Source organism: Physella acuta, unplaced genomic scaffold (assembly GCF_028476545.2).
Source record: "Physella acuta isolate Inbredline_101_S28 unplaced genomic scaffold, ASM2847654v3 ptg000116l, whole genome shotgun sequence".
In the NCBI taxonomy this organism is placed as follows: Eukaryota; Metazoa; Mollusca; class Gastropoda; family Physidae; genus Physella; species Physella acuta.
In genome coordinates this window covers 373,967-394,001 of record NW_026731636.1, presented here as the reverse complement: position 1 = coordinate 394,001, position 20,035 = coordinate 373,967, and the positions used below count along the sequence as shown (strand labels likewise).

The 20,035-nt window shown below is 35.8% G+C and overlaps 1 protein-coding gene across 8 annotated transcripts in view; it reads right to left on the bottom strand.

The window, feature by feature from the left end:
* Nucleotides 1-19,616, bottom strand: part of LOC131934713 (uncharacterized) — a 105,334-nt gene extending 85,718 nt beyond the window's left edge. The window contains exons 1-5 of one of the 8 annotated variants that reach the window (XM_059290810.1): nucleotides 19,367-19,615; nucleotides 17,967-18,140; nucleotides 5,764-5,826; nucleotides 5,296-5,364; nucleotides 4,903-4,968 (exon numbers count right to left, since the gene is read on the bottom strand). In XM_059290810.1, the coding sequence (XP_059146793.1) occupies nucleotides 4,903-4,968; nucleotides 5,296-5,353 (124 nt within the window). In that variant the 5' untranslated portion in view covers nucleotides 5,354-5,364; nucleotides 5,764-5,826; nucleotides 17,967-18,140; nucleotides 19,367-19,615. Of the gene's footprint in view, nucleotides 1-4,902; nucleotides 4,969-5,295; nucleotides 5,365-5,763; nucleotides 5,827-8,211; nucleotides 8,326-17,966; nucleotides 18,141-19,366 lie in introns of those variants that run through there. The other 7 variants (XM_059290809.1, XM_059290811.1, XM_059290812.1 and 4 more) reach the window with 7 other exon arrangements.
* Between the last annotated feature and the right edge of the window lie 419 nt (nucleotides 19,617-20,035).

The window sequence follows — 20,035 nt, the reverse complement described above, 5'->3', positions numbered from 1 at the left end:
ACAGACCATAAGACCGATAGACCATAAGGCCGTCAAACCATTAGGCCGACAAGTATAAAATATACTAAAATCGCAAAATATGTGTTCCTGCATAGCACATATATTGACACCATCGAAATAAGGCATGAAATAAGGTGAAATGTTCAAGAAACGATACTAGTTGCTATCCTTATAAGGTTAATCATCAGGTGCAACTGACTGAAGTTTACGGGAGTTTTTTAAATTCTAAGAATCAACACCTAAATATTGCGAAATACGGTTACAAATGTTTTCATAGCTCCTTTTATGTCAACCAGATGAAACAACCCTCAGAGAACAAAGTCAAAAGCCGCCGGCTTCATTATCCGCATGGAACAAGGCGGAACCCCATAAGACAATCCTAGTTGTTCTCCTTATAACTTGAACAACAGGGTCCATGCGACTAGCAATGACGGGAGTGTACAAAGGATAAACAGATGGGTGGCGTTATCACCATATTTCGCAAAGAAACCAAATGAAGTAGACCGATCACATGCATTGACTAGAATACATGTTAAATACCGTCAAAATTTGAATTATACTTTTAGTTTTGTCCATTGCGGATTGCGTAAAACTAATTGTAGACTATATTCGTTGGATTCATAAACGTGATACTAGCAGGCAGAATGTGCAGGGGATAATATCAGCTTAAGTTGTATTCGTCTGTAAATATTGTATTTGGGAGATGCAGCAAGCAGACACTGGTTTACAGTTAGTTTAATCTTTAGATGATAGTAGAAGACAGAAGGTTTAAGTGAAACTATCAGTCATAAAGTTATGTTCAAACTAGCAGACAGACAGTGAAGGTAATACTAACACACAGAGACGGTCCTATTTTGTTTTAAGTAGAAGATATTTTAAATGTATGAACGTGTCAAATAGTGTCTGACGTCTTTTTCTCTTTCTAATAGAGCTGTGTCTATGTCTGCATCTTGATAAATATTTTCTTGAATCCCCTAGCAGGCCTGTAAATCTTCTTAGACTGGCCTGAACATTAAGCTTAATTCGTGGGCGGCAGAGAAAATTGTGGTAAAGTTTTGTTTTAAATTTCAGTTGTAAACTTTAAAATGCATTGTTTTGTCTCAAAGAAACCAAACGGTATGGGCACTTGATACCGTGTACAATAACGTATCTCCTTGTAGGCTACCCAGCTTGGCACTATTGTATTAATGGCCACTAGAAGACTCTTTCTGTAAGGTTTAAACGACACGATTTGTCGTATTCGTTGGTGCTGATAGTGTACCATCTCTTTTGGTATTGTTTCTATTCATGTTTACGAGAACGTTTGCAAAAAATATTATTGTTCTGAATTTACCAATAAGAAAGACAACCATGAAAATCTATTGCATGAAAATTATTTTTCGTGTTACTACCCTTTGACCATTGAAACTTTGTTCATGCAGAGTTAATTAACACGCGTAAACTAAAGCCCAAAGGCACTAACACTTAATGACCAAAAACAAACAAAACATTACACAAGTCAAGAAGACATCATATAATATAACCATTGCTATACAATATATGAGTGTCCTTATATTACGATGAAGGTTAATAACTTCGTTTGTTGAGTATAGAGAGATTTAACATGTTTTTGAAATGCACTCTGTCTGCAAATAATTTTTAAACTGATAGGACATTTTGCCTCTAAAACCTGCACTTAATATATTAACATTGCTTTATGACTTAGCGTAAAACCATGATTGGCTACAACTCGTTCTCTCATTGTTAATTAGACCGTTCTGACTGGCTAAAGGCTAAGGTAAGCTACGACCTGGTTATACTACATGTTACATTGTGTCACAACAGTGAAGATAATTCTGATAATGTCTGCATTTCAAGTCAGATAAAGTCGAGGAGAAGAAAGTCTGGTGTAGTGAATGATAGTGGATGGTACAGCTAGAGCAGCAAGCATGGGTAGAGTTGTATTTAAGGGATAATATACAGTAGCTTATTCTGGATTAGATAGGTTCGTCTAAGTTTTTTTTAGTTTGCTAGCAACAGTTTGTAAGTAATTTAGAGATTTTTATTAAAGCATAAAGCAGCTTCCCTTTTATTGAGTGTAACAATTGTGTCACAACAGTCCATGTTCTAGAAATAAAAAAAAATTCTGATCGCAAGACTAAATCTAGAAGCAGGTCGAACAATTATGTGAAACGTTCCATATGGGAACGATTTTTAGAAAGAATTAGTAATTACGTTATAGTTCATTCTGAATTTGATTCTATTCTATTTTAAAACTTCGTGGATTTTAAAAGTCTTCACTAATTTATAAATTTGCCAAACGGATTGTTTGAGCTAGTCATGTAAGTATAAAGAGCTTCTGTCTACCTAGCAACACACAGATGACGGTAGGGGAGAAATGTAGATTCGACAATACGAAACAGTTTTCCTTATATTTATATGACTTATGTGCTTCAAAAAGTTTCTTTAATATATAGGCCTATTTTACTGTTTTATATGGTTATTATTATCGCTTGATTTTCTTTAGTATGTGGTCATGTATTGAAAGTAGTAAAATGCTACGAAAAACACTTCTGTTATTACAAAAGAAATATATTTTTGCTTCCAGTTATACGAAATATATTATCGGTTGGAACATGTTAAAAAAAGAAAGATAATGATGAAAATCTGTAGTTTTAAAACATTTTCATTGTTGCTTCCCTTTGACCATAAAAGTTTTCCTATTCAGTTTCAACACGCCGTTGATCTGTATAAAATAAAGAACTTGCACTTGTGAGATAAAATGTCGGGTATATTTTTACCAGTAAAGCTTGTAATTACTTTGATTTATATTACATAAATTACAATATATATCAAATATACTTCAAAATAAAACATGCCCGTATAACCGTTAAGTGTTTTGCGAGATAGTTTTGAACCGTTGGTTTTGTGCATTAACCATGGTTTTAAATTTTCAAAATATTTACCAACTTTTGTCATAAAAGCAAAAGAAGTAACGGTATCTTTAAAATGTGAAGGTCAATCAAGCAGATGAAATAGAGTTAAAGTATTTCTTTCAACATGACTTTTGAATCAACTGTGTGGTCACAGCCGGGTTTATATTTCCCGATTTTACTCAGGTACCCATTAGAGCTGGATGGACTTAGGAACGAGAGACTTACATTTCAACATGCGAGTGTTCTATCACCAGATGATGAAAGTATTTAGACAAACTCTGATCTCACTTAACATTTCTAATGGAGTAGGACAATAAAAGATGTAGATCTTAACGGTTGTGTCTGGTATCAGTTAAGTTTATTTGAACATCACTTCATTAAAATTGATCATTACTAGACATTATTTATCCTTATATAGGCTACATGTCGGCCTTGTCGTTACATTGAGTTGGGAATGTTTTAATTCCACCGACATCATGACGGTAATACCAACAGCAGTATGAAAAAGCTGTTTGATATCAATTTGCTAATTAGTCTATAAAAATGAAATTAACAACAAAACAAATAAGTTTTATCTTGGGCATTTATTTTCTAGTATGTAATAATTTTGTAAACAAATAAGAAGAGCTAGAAACGTAATATGTAAAGATACAATTCATGGTAAGGTTAGATCAACAATGTTGCCGACATTTGTTAAACACAAAATATTTAAAACATTAAACATGTAAAGTGCGTAAAATACATTGTGGTAGATGCAAATTACAGTGGTTAAACGGTTTAAATCAATCAAAACATTTGTTTTAATCATTTACATGTTATAAAATGTTTACAACATATGCAAGTCTTTACACAAACAGTTTAATGACGGGGAAGGTTCCGCCATTTTGTTTGTTTACATTATATAGACAAGGGGAGAGAACTAACAGTTACATCAGTCCACATACTCCCCACTATAATTTCCTTCAGAGTTTGATCCACTGTGGGGATGGGGATACGACAAATCGCCATATCCCAGCCTGTAGACATACGCTCCACTGGAGCCAGGACATGTACATGTTATGTACCAGTACCTGGTCCAGTTGTCATCATCATCGTACACACACCTCTCACGTTTGTGTGTACATTGTCCTACAGAGACCTGTTTAGGACAGCCATGAGGATGTGACACTATAACGGTCAACTTGTCCACATCACCAAATCTCCTGCATTTGTTCCTTACTTCCCAACATAGACCATTAAAGTGCCGACACATCTTGTCCAGTTCATCAACCAACTCTAAGTCACATGTCACATATCTCAACAAACACCTGCCTGCCCCCACACTTTGCTGGGTGTGGCAGAGACTTGACACTTAGCACAACGACAAGTTTTTCTATCACTCTCTGTGCACTTGTACGCAATCCACACCCTCCCCGTCCCTAACCTCATCACGTGACTTCCTCTGTCCTTATAACATGGATATGGAACTTGAGTGCCTGGGTAAAACTCTGGTCTCTGTAGACTGGTGAATTTAGTCTTTACCTGGACAGTTAGGGCTGCCAATGTTTTGATTGTCTCATACATGAGGTCGTCGTCATGGTAACGTGAAGGGAGACAATTTGTGTTGAAATCTTTAAGAGGTATAAAACCTTTGTGACCTGGATTCTTCGTACAGGCAGTAACATGTTTGTGTAGATCAGCTTCTCCTCCATAGCACATCTCAGCTTCATGATTTCCTACAGATATAGGGGAAACAAATTATTTAAACAACCTAAAAACTAAACACTGATATAAAATGCACCTATTATTATTTTGATTAGCTATACTATGTTTACACTAACACATGATTTAGCAAACTGATATAGATGTAAATTAAACTTTTACTTTTTACTATCTCCTTCATCTAATGAACTATACAATTACTAATAGTAAAGTCATCTAAATGTTATCACTAGCACAGATTTATAATTGTTTAGACTAGAGTTGTCTTATGTTTGTCATATCTTACCTGGAATAAAGACACTTGTTTGGTCACTTTTTATAACTTTACTTGGGCTCTCACAGCATGGCACATCTAAAATAAAATAATAAGAAAATAACACATACATTACTTTATAATTACAGGGACAAGAAATGTGGCATTACTGAGATAAAATCTTATAGCTTGATTAATATCCTCTCAAAGTTCATTCTCAGATATGTAAGAAAACTTATGTTTATAGAATTCATTGGGTATTTAGCATTTACTTTTACACTTACAACACATGTATTTTTTTTTTATTAAGCAATGGATTTCTTAAGCATCTGAATTTTTAAATTGCCATAATAGTTTTTAGTTTAACAAAATAACATTACTTAAAGATTTGGTTCAAAGAATGATGTAACATTTATCTGGCTCTACCTTTAGGTGTACTTGATGGCTCCAATTTTCTTTTTCTCACTTTGTTTGGGGTTTTCATGGTCTGTTTTACTGTAGATATGATTATAGATCATTAATATAAAATAGTAACTAGGTTTCATAAGTGCACTAATAAAAATGTAAACAAATAAGAATATGTAGAATTAGTTTTACATCTGCATATAAACATTTCTCTAGTATTAGATACACATAGTAACTTAAAATAGATTTGTTTCTTCTAAATAGTGAAAAACACATTAAATTTATACCAAAAATGAAAAAAAAAAACAAGATAATTTTTGGCTATAAACATAGCACCTATGGTAATCAGCTTATTATTTATTTGATATTAGCTTCTGATGAACATGTTAATAATTTTAATTAAATGTGATTTTCAACTATATATGTTTCTGAAGAATGAGTTATATTTGAAAATAAGACCTTAAAATCGCAGCTTACATAATAAATTACCTGATTAATTTTGATACACTTGTTGGGATATTTACAGTTGTCACTCACAAGTGCCCACTAACCCTTGAAAACAAAAGTATCTGATTATTTTGATGAAAACAAGGTAGATCAATGTTTATTTTTCAAAAGATAATTTATCTTCTCAATGGTCAGAAGTGTTAACCTAGAAAAAATAATTCAATTGATTCTCAGCAAATCAATAGTCAGTTTAATTGCAATGTTTTGTAAACCATATAAGCTTGTTGGCTGTTAATTTTCCTCTTCTGTGTTTAATAAATATATAAAGTATTTTATTTAAACATTGGAAATAGCAACTAAAACATCTACACTAAGTTTGCAGAAACTGTAACTTATTTAAACAAGTATTATACACAATGTAAATGCTTAAAAGCTTATGTGTATACATTGCCTAATCCAATTAGTTTAGAATATTCCCATGCCCAAAAGTTCAGATGAAGTTAAAACACATTTCAAATAAAAATATTTATCCGAAGAATCTTATTCGGTAGTAAAACAGCAAATAAGATACCTAATTAGGCTGGATCTTTACTAAGTTTAATAAAAATCAGTTATAACATTTAACTTTGAACTATTATGAACATAAAAATAGAATAGAGCATGTGCAAGCAATAACAGTCGTCACATAAAAATGGTTAGTATTTCAAATTTATTCTCAGACCTAAATAAAATGTATGAAGATTAAATTTTGAAAGAGAATCAATTTGTCCTTCAATATTCATATTTTTCGTAGATCTACTTATGTATAGCTCTATAGCATAGTTAATTGTTGAAACAAAAAATGTATATAAAAATTGAAAATACACCTCTATAAATCCCTATTGATGTTTATACTTATAAATGCATTAACATGCAATAATAAATTAGGCTAAAATATTACATTGTAAAATAACCTATTAGTACCAAACATTTGGTTTAGACTTCATACTGAATACTACCTCAAAACAAATATTCTTTGCTTTATTTTTATTGTATAATTATTGGTCGAATTCTGCATCTTAATTTTAACCTGCACTCTTTTATATGACAGAAGTTCTAAATTGGATTCAGTTCTCGAAGTTGTAATGTATGTATAGATCTAGATCTAATCTAGACTAGATCTAGATTTCTAGATCCAGTTTAAAACTAGAATCTAGTCTAGATGTAGATCTAGATCTATATCATTAGATGATTAGAATAGATAATAAATATAGATCTAGATCTAGAATAATGTTTTAATAGATCTAGGGATCTATTATCTTGTCCAGATCTAGATTATCATGATATATTATTTATAGGCCTACTATTAATTAATTAATATAGATCTACTACAACTGTACTAGATCTAGATCTAGATTCTATTAATAATCATACTGTCCTAATAGATCTAGATCTAGTTAACGTAAAGTACAAATCTTAAAAGGGTTAACTCTTAACTTGTCTTAAGACTTAAACTATCTAGATCTACTATTCTATAGTATAGATCTAGTTCTATAGCCTAAGTCATAAGTCTAGAAACCTAGATCTAGATTAGCAACATCTAGAAACTAGAATAACCATAGATGAGATCTAGATCTATATCTAGAATACTATATGTATGTCGATCTAGAAAACTGAAAAGTAGAATCTAGCTAAATTCTAGACTAGTCCCTCAAGATCTAGATCTAGATCTAGATCTAGTCTAGAACTCCAGATCTAGATCTGATCTTGCTCTAGATCTCTAGATCTAGATCTAGATCATAGATCTAGATTTCTAGATCTGGAGTTCTAGACTAGAACTTGCTCTAGATCTAGATCTCTAGATTCTAGATCTGGAGTTATAGACTTATAGACTAGATCTAGACTCTATATCTAGGTCTAGAGTCTTACTCTAGAATACTCTAGATTCTAGATTATCTAGATCTAGAGTCTAGATCTAGAGTCTAGATGATCTAGATCTAGACTCTAGATTCTAGATCTAGATTCTAGATCTAGGGGTCATCCATAAATGACGTCACACTCGTAGGGGGGAGGGGGGGTACGTAATTTTGTGACGATGTGTGATGAGGGGGAGGGGGGGGGGTCAGATGTTGCGACGTCACATTTTTGCATTATAAAAAAGGGATGTTAGAAAACGAATTTTAGACGTTATTTCGCGTTTTAGAAAACTGTTTTAATAAATTGTAATAGTTTAGACAAGATTTTGGAAAAATATCGATGTTTAAAAAAAATTCAACTGCAATTTTGAGGGGGGTTGTAGGTTGAGGTGTGACGTCATTTTAGGGGGGGGGTCTGGCTTTTTGTGACGACGTGTGACGGAGGGGAGGGGGGAGGTAAAAATCGTCCAAAAAAGCGTGACGTCATTTATGGATGACCCCCTAGATTCTAGTTCTAGAATCTTTAAAATCATAAAATGTAGGCCTATTTGGCATTTGGGCCCCAATAAATTCATAAAATTATTTAAATAGTTACCAAACTGATCATTAGAATCTATTACTCAGATAAGACTGTTACATCTGCTAAGAATTTTTATTTTTAAGTCGGACTAAACCGAGAGTTGAAAGAAGCTCCTAAAACAAATCGGGCGACCAAGGAAGTGAGAACGTCTGCTACATATGATTGCTCCTTATTATAAATATTATAGTATCGATAAAAAGACACGAACGCTATTTATCAAGTTATAACTACTCAAATGTTGATTGCAAATTAGGATGATTTGCTAAATAAATGCCAGATATAAAAACTATCTACAAAACACGCATTATTTTTATTTATAAATTTTTACATAATCTAAACCTAACGTTATTGATGATAGTACTCGATTACTTTTGGGGCGTCGATTTCACAAGTTTTAATTGCCACATCTACTGACGATTGTGTGTTGAATTCAAAGTTTCGTCTACTATTAATAAATATTGAATTGATGTTAAATATAATTGTAGTCGTCTATGTGTCCATAAGCTGTTTAATATGTACCTCATAGCTAGAATGTTTTGTTTCAACTATTTTATAAAGGCTAAATATTTTAATAATTATTTATGTATTATAGTTGAAAGTTGTATCATCCCTTCTGGCACATGAATCCTCAATGCTATCAACTTGAAAACATAAAGGTAATCTAGGTTGATAGTGCTGTCTATTTTCTCTAAACTAAAACCAAAACCAAAATCACCATCTTAATTCAATTTAACTGGAAACAAAAAATGACATTGAAAACGGATTTTTATCCAGAATTGGTACTTTAATTTATACAAAATATAGTCATAGGGGCATATCCCTAAATCATGCACCTAATCTCATTCATGACAAAAGTCGCATTTAGAGTTTCTTTCAGGCAACTCTACTTGGGAGGAGGGGGCTCCGACCCCCCCCCCCCCCCCCACACACACACCCAAAAACATGTCTACCGTCCCATTCAACGAAATATAATTATATATTTTTTCCAGTGTCCGCCCCCTCCCAGAAAATTCTACCCCCGCCCCACGAAAAATTAATGTACCCCCACCCCTCGCCGGTAAGGAAAATGTTTGAAAGAAACACTGGTCGCATTTGTAGATCATACAAACTAAAGGAAGAATCTGGGCGGGGCTTCGCCCCTACCGGAAGAGAGGAAAAAGTCTGAAAGAAACACTGGTGTCGCGCTTAGCCACTACGCGAAGAATTGCATTAAAGAAATTGCAAGAAAACCACTTTTTAGATTAGAGACATTAATTAGGCGGTAATTTTATTATAGAGTATCGATGAAGAGATTTCTTTTGAGTTGGGGAGGGGGGGGGCTCAGACGTTCTTACGCGGGGGTGGGGCTTCGCCCCTACCCGAAGAATTGTATGAAAGAAGCTCTTCACGCAAACCATTTAGATTAGATTAGACAAAATTGCCTTTTTATTCAATGTTTACTCGAGAATCAATGACGTCATATTACTGTGTGCACTCTCCGGCTAGAGATAATTTTCTACTCTATGCTAAATATGACGACGTCAGACTTCGTTTTTCGAATTACTAGGCATGTTTTTAATTTGCTTGTGTTTTCTCTAGAGCCCCCTAAAATGATGTCACACCTCAGCCTGCAGCCCCCCCCCCCCCCCCCTCAAAATTCTGTTGAATTTTTCTTAAAACATCGAAATTTTGCCAAAATCTTGTTGGAACTCTGCCAACATAGAGTATTTTGATCAATTCCTATTACAATTTATTAAAACCGTTTTCTAAAAGGCTAAATAACGGCTAAAACTCGTTTTCAAACATTGCTTTTTTATAATGCAAAAAAGTGACGTCACACCATCTAACCCCCCCCCCCCTCCCCCCTCATCACACACTGTCACAAAATTAAGGACCCACTCCCCCCTACGAGTGTGACGCGTCCTTCATGGACGACCCTGTATAAATATATATATATATATATATATATATATATATATATTTATATATATATATATACATGTTACGCTGAGTGAGGGGCTTTGGTTATTTGATCCAATACCATTTTATCTTAACCACTACCATGTGGAGATGTTGTGTTCACAGACATACATTGTACCATCATTCACTAAGACGACGTGGACGAGCAACAATCAATAAGAGGAACGCAGGCTTCTTTTCTTATCTTTAATTCTGTACCCTCAACTCACATACATCCTTCCACCAAGGCGAAGAAAATCATCCTAACTCACGCACAATACCTAGCAACCAGTCTCTACACCAGAACGTCACTGTCGCACCATACGCGTCATCATTCCTTGCGTTCAACATACCTTTCGCACCAACATTCATTCGCACTGATCTATAGCATAGATCCTAACATGCATCATAACATTACCCCCCTCTCCCACTGAAGCTAATAGTATTAGCTTCTACTCACGTAGCTAAGTATAACACATTGTTTAACCTAACAATATCAACTACGTCAGTATATTATTAACTCCTAATTAATTCATATATTCAAGCTTTTAGCTTTACTCTCACAACAGATTATTATATTCCAAATATACTGGCATTCATATTATATCAATGGTTGGTCTTAGAATCTCAGTCCATCCAAACAAGGTATCGGGTATCACATCGGCATTGTCCATCTTCTCCCAAACAGTTGCTAAAATAAATATAAAACCAAACGCCACATTAGTTTAACCCAGCAATATTTGTGATGGCGAACAGAGCCACAGTACCACCATTTGGCACATTTGTGGTTGTTCTCATAATAACATAAAAACATCATAATATGTCAATATCATAATCAGTTCCAATATTCTGAAATAAAAAAAATTAAGTATCATGTCCTAATATCATATCACTCGATAGCCCTGCACACACAGAATCTCATTATCTCCACAATATGTCCGTACAAGTATATCAGATTTATCAAATACCTAGAAACAACATGTATTCAAAATATCTTTGGTAACATACTATATTATGAACTCAACACATCTTACAACATGTAAACGTTAACTTCAACATCATAACCGTAATTATAAACACCTCATGAAAGAATATGTGGTCTATCACATTTTATTAACTAGTTAAGAATCATGCATATTATCTCACACCATATTGTTTCATATTTAATCACTCAATAACTAGGCAATTTTAAAAGTAATCATATAATAATCATATCTCTAAAAGTCATTCCAAATACGTTCCTTACACTCCCATTCAATTAGCGTAGTTCACATTGTAATCCAGTACTTCATCATCACACACTAAACATTTCTTATACAACCCACTAAGTTCACCAGAATACATATGTATCTCTAGTCATATTTGTATGACCTTTATCAGTATCTTCATGCCTCAACAGAACCTATATGTGCTTTATTATGACCTAGATAAAATGTCAGCTATCTGATTTTGTGTACCTGGGATATAGACTATGTTAAACCTATAGTCCTGTAGTAGCAATGCCCATCTTGTTAATTTAGCATTGCTTAATTTTTTCCTTTCCAGGGCAACCAGGGTCGAATGGTCAGTCATTAACGTAAAAGGTGCCCCTAATAGATATTTTGATTACTTGGTTATTGCCCAAACTATTGCCAAGCATTCCCTTTCTATTATGGCATAGTTCTTTTCTGCCGGAGAGAGTTTCCGACTGATGTACAGTACAGGATGTAAGTGTCCGTCTACTTCCTGCATTAAACAGGCTCCTATACCATAAGAAGATGCATCCGTTGTTAGTGTAAATGATTTAAATGATTTACCCATGTCAGGCAATCTCAATATAGATTGTTGTGTAAAACAGTTTTTCAGATAATTTAGAGTGTCATCACACTCTTTACTCCAATTAATTGCCCTGTTCCCAGCAGTGCCCTTTGTTTTTGTCAGTTCGGTAATGGGGTGGAGTAGGCTAGCAAAATTTGGGATAAATTTTCTATAGTAATAACACAGTCCCAACAAACGTCTTACATCCTTTTTTGTTTTGGGGATCTGTAGATCTAATATCTGGTTTACAGTTTCCCCCACAGGTTTTATAACCTGGTGGCTAATAATATGGCCCAGGAACTGGATTTCACGCATGCCAATTTCAATCTTACTAGGTCTGGCCGTCAATCCATGTTGTCTTAAAGTTTTTAATAACGCCTCCAGCCCCTTTATATGTTCTTGCCAAGTATCAGAGAACAAACAGATGTCACCCAGGTATGCAACAGTGTCAGGGTTGTTAGCTAGTACCTTCCGCATGAGTCTGTTGAATGTGGCCGGTGCATTAATTAGGCCAAAACTCATGAAGTTCCAATGGTACAATCCATAAGGTGTGATGAAGGATGTATATTTTTTTGATGAGTCCTTAATGGGAATCTGCCAATAACCCCTTGATAAGTCGAATTTAGAAAAAAATTCTAGCCTGAGATCATTTTATGAATAACTCTTCCTGACTAGGCATGGGTTCAGCATCAGGTATTGTTACTTTATTCAGTTGCCTATAGTCCACGCATAGCCTAATCTCACCATTTTTTTTCTTTTTCAATACAATTGGTGCAGCATAAGGCGAATCCGACATTTCAATTGTGCCTGTGTCCAATAGTTCGTTGATTTCCATTTGTACTTGATCTCTATAATGTAGGGGTATCTCGTATGGTTTTAATTTAATGGGGGTGTCCGATATCACTTTAATCTCATGTTCGATCGTGTTGGTTCTGCCGGGAACAGCAGATAATGTCTCCTGATATTTTGATAATAACTATTCTATCCTTTCCTGGAATTCTTCAGGAATATGTTTTAAGTCTATGTCTTGATTCGTTGTTAACGGGTATCGTCTGAATTTCGTACGTATCATCCTGATCAGTGTCCTAACTAACCACAGCACAATTGATGGTAGCTGTATATTCCGGTACTTCTAAATCAGAGGGTCTCATGTGGAAAGGACTAAGTATATTCACATGGAAAATTTTCTTTTTGTCTTTGATCATTATTTCGTAATCGACATTCGTCACTATTCTAGAAATAGTATAGGGACCCATCCATGCCAATTGTAATTTATTTTCTCTTGAGGGTAGTAGTATCCTAACCTGGTCACCAACCTTAAATTTTCTTACATGTCTACCGACGTTCATTTTAGATCTATATCGATTAGCCTTATATCTCAGGGTTCAGTCGGTCATCCACAAGCAAAGATTTCATGATATCCATAGGACCTTTTGGGTTGGCACCAAAAACCAGTTCAAATGGAGAGAAGCCAGTTATAGAGTGAGGCACTTCTCTGTATGCGAATAATAGGCAAGGTAGATATAAGTCCCATTCGTTAGCATTCCTCTTAGGAATTTTTCCCATCATTGTCTTAATCGTGCCATTCAGGCGATCACATATACCATTGCTTTGGGGATGGTATGGAGATGTAAAGGTCTGTTTGATCCCCAGCAAGCACGAAATTTGCCTAGTAATTTCTGATGTGAACTGTGGACCTCTATCGGAGAGTATTGTATCGGGGAATCCCGTTCTTGAAAACACCTGTATCAAACAGTTCACAATGTCCTCAGAAGTTGTATTTTTGAGAGGGAATGCCTCAGGCCATCTCGTAGCGAGATCGACAACGGTCAAGACAAATCTATGTCCCCTTGCGGACGTTGGTTGTAACGGTCCAATCATATCTATTGCTATCTTTTCGAATGGTCTGCAAACCAAATCAGTTTTCTGTATAGGTGCCAACTGGGGCGTCCTAGTTTTGTTCATGCAGAGCTTACAAGATTGGATGTATTCTGATATATCCCTATCCATTCTAGGCCAATAAAAGGCTGACTGAATTCTCTGCTTTGTTTTCCTGCTACCCATGTGTCCAGCAAGACACAGATCGTGAGCCTGACTGAGTATAATGTTTCTATATCTGTGTGGTATCACCAATTGTTTGTATTCCTTGGTATGGTCCCTAAATATTCTCATTAGCGTGTTATCTTTAACAATAAATCCATGTTCTGTTGTTTTAGAGAACGTTCTCGAGTTTTTCTTAGCTAGTTTAAATATTGTTTCTAAACTATGGTCTTTTCTCTGTTCCTCTTGAAATTGTGTAGGGGTCCACAGACTAGCATTATTCAATGATTCCTGAACGGTTGACGATTCTTCTTTTATCTTTTTCTCACTTAGGCCGCCCTCAATTTTCATGTCTCCCATTTCCTTTATAATTTCCTCCTTAGATTGTCTCCTAATCTGTACCTTGTTTATGTGATGTCTTGTCATCCACTCTGAAATCTGGTTATCAGATGGATTCGATATCCCTTTTATGTTCCCCAGAATAAAATCGTATGGTCCTTTAGTGAAGACTGAAGCCCTAACACTACCCTTAAAGTAAGGTGTCTTAATATTGATAATTGCGATGGGCTACGAGTGAACGATTCCCCCGAACCCTTCTACCCTTACTCTGCCCCCTGTATATTGATGCGATTGTACAAAATTTCTTCTAACTCCACAAACATTTGCTACAGTATCCCTAAGTGTTTTAACAAGTCTATCCCCTACCCAGCACTGTATTGTACCCAATCTAGTATTTGTACTAATGTTTAGAACCAATGATAGTCATCTACCACTATTAAGGTGATTGATCCCCCTGGAGGACATACCCCCTTCCCACTTGGGCAGTCTCTCTTAAAGTGACCAAATCCTTGACACTCAAAACATTGAATGGTCCTGTCCATATTTGCCCCTCTATATCTGCAGCTTGTAGTTGTGTGCCTTGACTGTCCACATCGGGAACAATATCTCTGTCCTGGTATAGGGTTCCTTCTATTTATGTTAGACTCCATGTGACGGTTACCGCTCCAAGGGACCATCTGTCCCTGTTACCATTCTGGGCTTGTGCAGTAAAGATATTATGGTCCTGCATTCTCCCAATGGGTCTGTCAGGGTGAGCCGCCTGATATTTTTGACATAGGTCTGTCACAGTATCCAGGGTTCTAGGTTTCCGTTCTTGCAGGTAGCTGAACAGACCTTTGTCCACTGATGTCAGGACCTTATTAACTAGGATCAATTCCTTTAAATTTTGCATAGTCGGCTCCAGCCCGGATGCTTCGAACCACTTATCGAAAGCTGTCCTGATGTTGTTGCTGTATATTTTGAAGTCCTCATTATTCTCAGGGAGTACGTCCTGAAATTTAATTCGATACGCCGCCTCGGTCAGATGGTAAAATTCCAATAGTGTCTGTTTCAAGGTCCGATAATTCTTCATTTCCTCCTCATTTAGGCACTGGCAGGCATCCAAACCCTTTCCTCCGATCAGTATTAGTAGGTGTGTGCCCCATTGAGACTCATGAATGTTGGTGGTTTTCGCTATGGTCTCAAATCGTTTAATATAGGAGTCAAGATTATCTCTATGCTCATCAAATTTAGGTATTTTCCCCAATATATTTGCATCACTAGTATGGGTCCTGTCCATGTTAATTGCTGTCTTAGTAATTCCTAATTGGTCCGATTCCAGTTTTGCTTGATAATCTAATTTCATTTGTCCCATGCTTACCCTAGCCTGTTCTTCAACCTGCGTTATGACTCTTGCTACGTTTAGTTTCATTTGCTCCTCAGCCTGCACTCTAATTCTATCTAGATCTGCAGTTTGGGCTTTAGCCTTCTCTACTTCTAATTTTGAAGCTTCCAATTCAGTGGGAATCAGGGATAATTTTTCTAACAACCTTAATTGTTCCCTTACCCATGTTTCTAGTTCTTCACCCCTATAATCTAAACTTTGCCCCAATTCACGCAGCTTCTTTGTTTGCTCGGCACTCATTTTTGTTTCTTTTGAACAATTATTTTCAGCCAGGTTAGCTACAATTCTGGTTCACTAGTGTATAACAGATCTAGATCTATACACTATGGCAACTTCTGGATCAATTACTACAATAAAATTATGAACCTACCACAAATGTGCTAATAAAATTTTAAAATGGTGGTACTTATCTTAATTAACGAATTCACACACGGGTCCCGACACACAGATCCCCTTGACTTGTCCAACTCGTCCTGCTACACAGATCCCCTTGACTTGTAGTTCCCAACAAATGTCCCGAGGTGTTCCGCGATTATTCCGGATCCAATGTTTATGAGGTTCAACAAGTCTTCGAGTTTTCAATTTCGTCTTTTCGGTACCGTGTTGCTGACGTTTCACGATGAAGATTGTGTCAGTGTTACATACACGGCTGACGGAGGATGGGAAAACAGCTGGTTTTTCTCCGTTGTTGAACAATTCGCTGTACGCTCCAGAGGTATGTTCTATCAGTAGAATGTGCTGTACTGATATGTTCCACGATATAGAAAATTAATTCTCCGGTGTCTATACTTCCGCTGATCTTCCCAGCTCGAAACTGCAACAACCGATTCCTCTTATCCAGATGGGTTTTCAAAGCAAGATACGAATACTCCACACGGTTTTTCACGCCAGGATCTTCACACACGATTTTCAGAATAGCAGTCCATATATCACGTTCTTTCAAGCTGCTTCACCTTGTTATACTCTTGTTATATCAGGTATACGTTGTTGGCTACTCCACCATGGTACGCTGAGTGAGGGGCTTTGGTTATTTGATCCAATACCATTTTATCTTAACCACTACCATGTGGAGATGTTGTGTTCACAGACATACATCGTACCATCATTCACTAAGACGAAGTGGACGACCAACAATCAATAAGAGGAACGCAGGCTTCTTTTCTTATCTTTAATTCTGTACCCTCAACTCACATACATCCTTTCACCAAGGCGAAGAAAATCATCCTAACTCACGCACAATACCTAGCAACCAGTCTCTACACCAGAACGTCACTGTCGCACCATACGCGTCATCATTCCTTGCGTTCAACATACCTTTCCCACCAACTTTCATTCGCTCTGATCTATAGCATAGATCCTTACATGCATCCTAACAATACACATATATATATATATATATATAAATATATAGGCCTATATATATATATATATATATATATATATATATATATATATATATATAGGCCTATATATTATATATATATACTAAAGTTAGGGTTGTATGCAGTGGCGTAGCGAGGTCGGGTGTCACCCGGTGCGGCAATTAATGGTGTCACCCCCCAGAGGCTTTGCGGCCCTCCCCGGGGACAAACTTTCAAGTTTTAGATTTGCACCCCCCCCCCTTCAAGTTTTAGATTTGCACCCCACCCCTCAAACTTTCGATTTGCACCCCCCCCCCCTCAAGTTTTTCTCTATATATTTTGCTACTTTTTGCCTTGGTGTCACCCCCCTCCCCTAAATGGTGTCACCCGGTGCGATCCGCACCCCCCTCCCCCCCCCCTCGCTACGCCCCTGGTTGTATGGTACAATCCATTACAAGCCCTTATATCTGTTTATGGTCTCCTACTAAGTCTGTTTCTTTTTGTGACGACCTGTAACAGCATGTTATTGGTAGGTAAACGTTGTTTTAAAAAGCGTGCCGCGATTTATGGATGACCCCAAACATTTTTTCGTCTATTGTGGTTATCATTCAAGCGACAAAATAATATTGTTTTTAAAATATTTAAAGAGCTTGTAACTGTTATTTAATTTAAATAGCTTTAAAAATAAAAAATTAAAATAAAAATACGTAATCTTTATTAAATAAAGAAAGTGTTGAAATATTAATGTTTTAAATTGTCAAAATAGAATCATTAGCATTTCTAAAAGATTTGAACATAGCCTACTCGTTTTGGTTAAGATAAAAAGACATGCTATTGTATATCTACTATAGTGGCTTAGACAGTGCAATTAGAAACACACACGCTAAACTGGTTATAGTATGTTTACTTACAAGAGAAGGTTAAGTTAACACTGCTTCTAATGTTGCTCTGTCTGTGTACTCTTAGCTCTTGGTTTCTAGGATTAAGTTTACCTAGACGATTCTAAAAATAGACATGACCCGCATAGATCTGGGGAAATATATGCTTGTCTTTCATGTTGGTGTTGTTTACGTCGTCATTCACCGCTAGAAGTAGAAGTTGGTGTGGGTAATGACTTGAGTGACAATAGGTGGTGGATGGTGATAATAAGGGGTGCGCGGACCTTTGACCACAGGTGCTTTGACCATAGGGGGTTTGACCATAGGGGGTTTGACCACAGCGGAGCTTTGACCATAGCGGTGCGTTGACCATATGGGGTTTGATCACAGGGGGTTTGACCATATAAAAATGTGCATAATAGTGCGCAATATTATTAGTACTTTAAAAATTTTCATTAGTTTTTTGAGAAATCGGAAGTAGCGTAAATTACTACTTCCGGTCAACGGAAATTACTCAAAATTTAACAGAAGGTAGAAAATTAGATCTTTGACTTACATTTGAAATTTCATTTATCTATCTGAAATAGTACTCAAGTTATAGGCTTTTGAAAAATTCAAAGTAGGAAAAGTACCACCTCCGATTATCGGAAATGGTTCAAAAGTTGAGACGGATCTACGATTTGATATATACTTATATATGAAATTTCATCAACCTAGCTGTAACGGTACTCAAATAATCGTGTTTACACACGGACAGACACACACACACACACACACAGACATACGGACAAGATTGCAAATTTATGTTTTTCCGTATCAGTGAGGTGTAAAACTTCGAGATTTGTAAAAATCTCGATTTTTTTTTGCACGATTACAATACTTTCTCTATACTTCGTATATACGAGAAAGTAAAAAGCAATATTAGAAAACGAATTTTAGACGTTATTTCGCATTTTAGAAATTTTTTAAAATAAATTGCAGTAGGAATTGATATAGATTCTAATATTCTAATTTGACAGAGTTCAGACAAATATTTGGAAAAGTATCCATGTTTTCAAAAAATTCAACTACGATTTTGAGGAGGGGGGGTTTGTAGGCTGAGGTGTGACGTCTTTTTAGGGGGGGGGTCTGGCTTTTTGTTACGATGTGTGACGGAGGAGAGGGGGTAGGTAAAAATAGTCAAAAAAGCGTGACGTCATTTATGTATGACCCCCTTATTGTACAAGCGATACAACAATGTTGTTTTTTAAATATGTAAAAAGCATTTAATGCTATTAAATTTAACGAGCTTAAGAAAATAAAAAATAAAATACGTAATGTTTATAACATAAAGAAAGAATTGAAATAATAATGTTTTAAATTTTCTAAATAAAATCATTAACATTTCTTCGAGACATGAGCATATTTTTTTGGGTTAAAATAAAAAGACATACCATTTTATATCCGCTATAGTGGCATTAGACGATACAATTAAAAATACACACACTAAAACTGGATATCGTATCTTTACATACCAGAGAATGTTTGCTTTACACAGCTTCAAAGCTCTGTCTGCTATGTGTACTGGTAGCTCTTGGTTTCTAGGCTTGTGTATAATAGACGATTCTAAAAATATACATGACCTGCATAGATCTGGGGAAATCCCTGCTTGTCTTTCATGTTGATGTTGTTCACGACGTCATACACCGCTAGAAGTAGAAGGTGGTGTGGGTAATGACATGAGTGACAATAGGTGGTGGATGCTGATAATAAGGATAAGAACTGTGACGTGTTGTACATAGAGAGGAGCTATGAAATGTTCTTTTTTTGGAATGAAATGAGGGAGAGCTGGTCTTTCTGTAGTGTCAATACTTGTTTGGTTGGATGGCGGGTCACTAGTCAGCCAAAAACATTTACTGACCCGCCATTATTGCGTTCTTGTCCCGGGGCATATAAGACTCTATGATGTGTCGACTGCAATGCGATTTAACAAATGAGTTTTGTCTTCTAACAACTACATAAAATTTAAACTTATTCGTATCATAATAATACGTTTTATGTATCGTTTTATTTTTCAATCATGTCCATATAATCTTGTACCACATGACACTACGGAGAGAGAA